Here is a 7315-nt window from a genome sequence, read left to right as displayed (position 1 = left end):
GACCTGTTTTGAATGATAGGTTGCATATGTATGTTAAGGGGTCTGCTATAGCACTTATACTTTTTTTGATGAGTGTCATGTCTATGTCATTGCAGTCAGTGGAAGTTTTGTTTTTAAACTTGTTAACTATATCAATTACTTCATATCTGTCGGTACTTCTTAAGAAGATTGTAGCTGGGTTTCGGTCTTCATGCGAATGTTCCACATTTACCCCTGATGGGGTACTTATTTCTTTTGCCAGGTTGGGACCAACATTCACAAAGAACTTGTTGAACCCTTCAACAACATTGTTCATGTTGGAAATGGTCCTACCGTTCTCAATAACCCTTAAAGGTTCAGCATGGCATCTATAGGGCCAGCTTTTTAAAGAGTGTTGACACAATATGAATAAAAACTGTGGTATATGCAGGAAACTTAACTTAGAGCTTAGAGCTTATCAAAACATAAATACACTCTGCAGAGGCAAACCCAACTTAATTAGCCTCTGCATCATGTATTGTTTTTTTGCGAACTACCTGGCTTGTTATGGATTATCCCATATACATACCTATGTACCTGTTTGATTGATTGAATGAAATATTTATTAACCGTTTGCAGAATTACAGTACAATTCAAGCACAACTCAAAACAAAGACTGTTAACTGTGAGTGGACGACCCAATAAAGCATTACACTTGTTTACAAGAGGGGTCCACCTTGTTCAATTCATCAAAACATTTAGAGACGTATGTAGAGACGTCTTGACGTGTATACTGTCACTTAAATTACAATAAAATAATAAAGGCACACATTCATCTCAAGTATGCAGAGGTTCATAAATCATGTTTGTATCTAAGACATTGCATATAAAGAGATGAGTTCAGAGATGTGTTCACAACATCAGTCCTGCAGTGTGGAAAAGAAATGCTTGGAATAGAATCTTCTGCTTTGGAAGTAAAGCTCATTGCCTTGCATGTCCATACATGTCTGTCAGAGCAGTGTGTTCCCCCTCCAGGGAATCATTTGACTAGGAACTGTATTGAACTGTATTTCAACCTGGTGAACTGGTTGAAATACTGGTGCTTTCATCAGTATTTAAAAAGTAATTTTTCATCATTTATCCTGCCTTTATTTTTCTATTGACTTACCGTTTGCCTTATTTTTGTCATTAAAATGTAAAAGCGGTAGTCATTTTTACTGTCTGGTGAATGTAGATTTCACCAGTCTTGAAAAAGCTTTACGTGTCCATGAAATGTATTTTTAATTCAAAGTCTGACATTCAGGGTCTGGAACAGTGGGCTGGCAGCTCCCCTGACCTGGCCCCCTGAAGGCCAGGGCCTGCGCTACACATGCCCGTTCAGGGATCTGACTCTGTTCAGAAAGTCCATTCATTTAAAACAAAATTGGGTTTTATAACTTTCCAGTTCATAAGGATTATGTGCTTTCTTGCAAGGCCATGTGCTACAATTCTTTGTGCAGATGTACTCTGACTATAATTGAGTTGGATGCTGCATAATTATAATCTATGCCGCTTTGGTTCAACATAGCTATATCTAACTACATCCCAGAGGGCCTTAACAGTTGGGACAGCAAACGACTGGGATGCAAATGTGATGTTTCACTTCCTGAAAAGAGCCTTGCCTAGACCCTGGCTGTACTGTAACTAATGGAGACCAATAGCCTTTTCTTGACTGTTATCAGTATCATAAAGTTTTACAGCATTTGAAGCCCTGAGGGTTAAAGTGCACTCCGCCTCTGCTAATGCTACAAAACTGGCTTCTTTTTTTATATATATCTCAGCAACAACAAGGACTTACAAGACACGTACATCAATCTCAAGACTTAAAATCCTAACACTAGGTAAACCTGTGTATGATATATAGGCAATGCATAGCCTACCTAGGGGATAACATTGAGCACACATACCAACAGTATATGTTATGGTTATACATGTACTATGATAGCACCTCCCCCTCTCTCTCTTTCACGCTCCCACCTTTGTTATTCCACTCAGATTACACCGTTCCATTTGCTGTGGCAGCTCAGACTCAGTCACCATGCTTACAACAGGTAAGACCTCCAGAACATTATGTTTTGTCACAGGAGAAATTGAAAATGAGGCTACACAGTACAATGTACAATTTTGTGCATGCTTCTTTAATGGCTCAAAATGTTGTGGGGGGTTTTTTCTGTGTAATTTTGCAATAGTCCTATAGTCTCATGTATCTGTAACTAACTGTAACAAAAACTGCTTGTGTCATCCATGACTGATATTAAAGCACAAGGAGGCTACAATAATTATACAGTACAGCAGAATTAACAAAACATTTAGATGTTAGTGAGAATACTGTTAGCTCTACTTTGCAGTTTCTCAGTGTGACTCCTTTGTGTTGTCTCTTCTTTGAATAAGTGACAGAGTGTCAATGAGTAACCTTTTTCTTTCCTTTTCTTTGCAAACGTGCCTGTAGATGATGTCTATGCATATGCTCTGTCCAAGACCCTTACAAAAGTCTCATCGCCTGCAACTGTGGGACTCTTCTCTACATGTCAAAGCCGAATCAACATGATCCTCAGACATATAGAGGGTATGAGAGACTATCCATCTTTGAATCTTTCAAGCTTATCACCCTGGGCAACTTTGACGATGGAGAGGGCCACTATATTTCCACACTCACTCCCTAGGGCCATATATCACTGTCGTAGCAAAAATAGCCGATCTACAAGCACAAAACGCGTCACGCTGCGACGCGTTTTGAGCTTGTAGATCGGCTATTTTTTGCCATATTCAAATTTAAATCTTGAATTATTTTTTGCTCTTTTTGAATTGGAATCCTGAAAATTAACATTGTTATGACATTTCAAATGCCTTTAATTATACTTGTGTTGAGCAATGAGCTACTAATTTAGACTGAAGTAATTAAAGCGGGTCATGTTTGCATGTTGTGGAATTGTAACAGCTGAAACCAATATTATATCAGTATTCTGACATTAACCTGAGGGCCACATTAAGTGAAGGTGGGGGCCACATGTGGTCCCCGGGCCGCCAGTAGCCCACCCCTGCTCACGTGCGTGCGTGCGTGCGTGCGTGGGCCTACGTATACAACGGTACTGTATAATGTAAACATTATCACTCTCTCTAGTGTACATGGAGCAAGAAGCTTTGAGGACAGAGCAGCAATATAACGGAAGATCGAAACCTCGCTCTGCCAAGCTCTCCCTTGGTGGTCTTCTAGCTCTCATCGGCAGACTGCTCTTCTACAGGCCCGTTTGGACCGAAGAGAACCAGGGGCAGCAGAACGTCAGGTTCATCTCTGTGCATTTCAGTGCCTGGCACTTTGCAGGCAGCGACCTGCTGTGGGCGGGCCTGGTGATACGCCTGTTCGAGGCCATGCAGGACAGCTTTGGGAAGTTGCCACTGTTACTCTACCGGGTGGCCCAGCATGATGAAGAGGAGGAGATCAAGGAAAAGGTCGCTCATTTTGCCTTGTCTTAAATCTGTTGATTACAACTGTGTGACTCTAGGAATTTATATTCAGCGTAACTTAATTTTCTTCTCTTCTCTTTATTATTATTTTGTTTTCGTTTATTATCAGATTGTGGAAGATGGCCTGAAAGAATGGAGGTCCAAGAAGTGCTGCTGCCTCCCTCTGTGGCTCCTCTTCCTTGCCATCCTTCTGGTAGCTGTGGCCATGGTTGTGCTTCTTGTGATGCTCGGCTTCCCCAAAGCAGAGGTTGAGACGGGTGGGGATGATGAAGCAGGTGAATCTCAGGTTAATGTAGTGGAAGGCCTGGCCATCGCTGCGTTGGGAGTCCCCGCTGCAGGTGTTCTGAGATTCATATTCCTGATGGGCAAGAACCTGATCTTAAACAACAACCAGATCAGGAGGGGGATGGACAACGAGCGGATCAGCAACCAGCTGGGCTTTATGAATGAGGTGAAGAAGGAAATGTGGTTGCTGTGCTGCTTTGTTCACTTCATGGAGGTGTTTGAGAGGAGGAGGATCCGTGTTGTGCTGAAGATCACTAACTTGGACCGCTGCTCCCCAAAGAAAATTGTGGGCGTCCTGGATGCCATCAACATCCTCCTCTCAGATGAAGACAGTCCCTTTATTTCCATGCTGGCAGTGAACCCAGAAGTGCTCATCCAGCAAGTGAACTTCGCAGATGGCTGCTTTAGTAAAGAGGACAGAGCATCTGCGTTCTTAAATCGCATCGTTACTCTGTCCTTCACGGTACCACCACTCTGTGATATTTCGAGGCGCAAAGTGTTTTACAACCTCACCCAAGGCCATCCTGAAATTACTGGAGACATCCAGAGGAGGGGAAATAGACAGATGAATAGGGATACAACACACCCCTCCATAAATGAACATTCAATGGAGCAAGCGCAAACAACGATCGAGTCAAACATCCCATTGATAGATAAAAAACACATTAAACAAACTGCAGCTGCTTTGGAGCTGAGAGAGGATGAAGTGGAGAGGTTGATCAACTCTGCTTTTGAGAGCATCCTGGGCAGTCACAACAACAAACTAAACCACTATGTCTCAGATGACTCCATGTCTATGAGAAGGGTCATCAACTCCATCCGAGTGACTGCAGTGATCATGGAGTCCATGAAGGCAGAGCTTCCTCCTCCAGAGCATATTGCAGCCTGGGTGGTCCTGGCCAATCACTGGCCCTGCCGCCTCAGCTGGATATTGCAGTGTACAGAAGATTATGTCCAAAGAGCCGAAATTGATGCTATGAACCAGGCCCTCACTGACAAGTCTAAGACACTATGGCAGGTCTTCAGTGAATCCAGAGCTGAACTCTATCTGATGAGGGAACAGATTGAGGACCTGCTGGATCAGGATGGAGATCCTGAGATGTTTGAGATGTTCCTCAGAGTGGATTTCCCATTCACCATAAACGATTTAGAGACGTTTAAACTATCAACGGTCAACCTGGACCACTCAATAAGAAAGGAGTTGAGTCAGATCAGAGGGGTATCCCGGCTGAAGGATTGTGGCTTCATGAGGACCATAGCCCCTCTGCCAATCAACACTAGAATCAAAATGAGTGTGGAGGATGTCTGTGAAGAGGTAGGAAGCTTCTGCACTTTATCTCTATTTATATGGGCTACATTGTTTGCAACCACAATCTCATCATCTATGTTGAACTGAGCTGTACTGTACTCGTGATGTACTGTACACGCTCTCCTCCCTGGCCTTTGTGTGTGTGTGTGTGTGTGTGTGTGTGTGTGTGTGTGTGTGTGTGTGTGTGTGTGTGTGTGTGTGTGTGTGTGTGTGTGTGTGGCTACAGTGCCAACAGTGACACATACAGACGGTACTCGGACACAGGGACAGACATACGGAGTACGGACACACATTGCTATCTATAGGAGTAGCTAGCACCACTCAAAAATGATTAGATTAGATTGAATTAGATACAAAATAAGTACTTTATGTCATACTGTCGTACTATAAATCACCACTGTTGTCAAGATATCATATCTCTCTCTCTCTCTCTCTCTCTCTCTCTCTCTCTCTCACACGCATGTTTTTTGCCTGTTTTGTCTTTGGTGTTGCAAATGGTGATGATGAATCATGAATCATGCACAACAAATTTCAGAGCAATCTGGCAATAAAGTATAATCATCATTTCTGTCCCCATCTAGCTGAAGAAGCTCAATTTTCCAGAGAAATACACTGATATTGTGAAAAGCAATCACCTCGATGGCCTTGCATTGGTTTTCGGAGATGCAGATGATCTCAAATTGCTCCTTCAAATGACCTTTGGTGAGTGGACTGCTTTCAGAATGCACTTCCTGGGCTTTCCCTCACGCCTCCAGCCACGAAAGAAGGACGTACAAGTGAGCCATCATCATCAATGGAAACAGCAGCTAAGAGCCACTCATCATCTATCTACTCAGAGTCTGTTTACCAGTTGAATGAGACTTGAATGTGATGTATGGAAACCTTACAAATGTATGAATCTCAAAACACAGCCATTTTTATTTTGTGTTTCCTTCACTAAGAAATTGACTTACAGTATTTGCCATTTAAAGCACTGATATGAGTTTTATTACTCTAAATATTTTTATGTGGGTCCATGTAATTGCGTGAAGTAATACAGAGTTCCTAAAATCTTCCACACAAAGGCAGCTGCATGCTAGTGTTGCTCAAATGTCGGCTTAATGAAGATCTACATGTTTATTGATTAAAAGTACATTTCTGATAATCAGGTATTTTTATGCAATATAACATTTTTTAAAGGATTTGACTGGGACAATTTAATTAATGGGGTTATATATGTCCATAGCCCATATAGCAGCAGTCTTATATGAATCTGCCAAACAGCATTGATAATAATCTTGTTTCATATTTGATCAACACTTCCTAGTGGAGTTTAGCGAACGGGCTGTGTTGCACTGGATGGATCTGGCATAATTTAATGGACTATTTTCTTTTCCATAAGGGATTTCTAAAGTGTGTGTGTGTGTGTACCCACCCCTTGGGTGCTTGAGCTGTCACTAGGGTGTGTGAGAGGAATTTTCAACAAGTAAAAAGATCGAAAATATTTCATTTGTAAACTTAAATTAGATGTTTTAATTAAAAACACTGCTGGGGGCGTGTTCCTAACCTGACTCCGCCAGATGGGGCAGCAGAGAGTACACTGGGTTCCCCCCTCCTGCTCCCATCTGGGAACTCTCAGGCAGACTTGATGCCCGGCCACAAAACGGCCTGGCCAATCAGCAGCAGCTAGAGGCGGGTTAGCTGCTGCTGATTGGCCAGGCCGTTTTGTGGCCTAACTTTTCAACTGAAATTCAACCCTGGTATCAAGCCGCTGCCACACGGTCGAAAGAGCTGCGCACGTTCTCGGCTGCGCGCAGCTTAAAGCTTGAGTTTTTAGACAGCTGGTGGATGGAAATTAAGCTCCACCTCTGCTGAATTCTTGCGCGACGGCCAGATTCCCGGAAACGCTCTCCTCCGCTCAAGTCTTCCGCGGAGGTGGAGCTTCTTTTCCATCCACCAGCTGTCTAAAAACTCAGAATTTAAGCTGCGCGCAGCTTAAGAAGTGCGCAGCTTAAGACCGTTTTGCGCTATGGTGTGGAGACGGTGTCTCAGAAACAGTGAATTCAAGCACTTTAAAGGAACTACAACATGCATTTTAAAACAGTTTATAATTTAATATCATTGTTTATTAAAAGAAATTATTGAAAAGTTGAATTTCATGTTGTAGGACCTTAAAACAATGCCTTAGGTTTAAGCTGTGCATTTTTACAGTAGCGAGTATATCACACAGATGCTTGCAATACACTGCCCTTGCTTCCGCAAATTGCCAGAGTTTGCAAT

The 7315-nt window shown here is 42.6% G+C and overlaps 1 protein-coding gene across 1 annotated transcript; it reads left to right on the top strand.

Moving 5' to 3' along the window:
* The first annotated feature begins 2006 nt into the window (after positions 1–2006).
* Positions 2007–6639, top strand: nkpd1 (NTPase, KAP family P-loop domain containing 1). Its single transcript, XM_079497916.1, has 5 exons — positions 2007–2048; positions 2447–2563; positions 3119–3447; positions 3572–5062; positions 5638–6639. The coding sequence occupies exons 1-5, from the start codon at positions 2036–2038 to the stop codon at positions 5908–5910; spliced, it is 2223 nt and encodes a 740-aa protein (XP_079354042.1). The 5' UTR covers positions 2007–2035; the 3' UTR covers positions 5911–6639.
* Positions 6640–7315: the final 676 nt, after the last annotated feature.

The sequence above is a fragment of the Electrona antarctica genome, assembly GCF_951216825.1.
Source record: "Electrona antarctica genome assembly, chromosome: 3".
NCBI classification, from domain to species: domain Eukaryota; kingdom Metazoa; phylum Chordata; class Actinopteri; order Myctophiformes; family Myctophidae; genus Electrona; species Electrona antarctica.
This window is presented reverse-complemented; position numbering and strand designations above follow the sequence as displayed.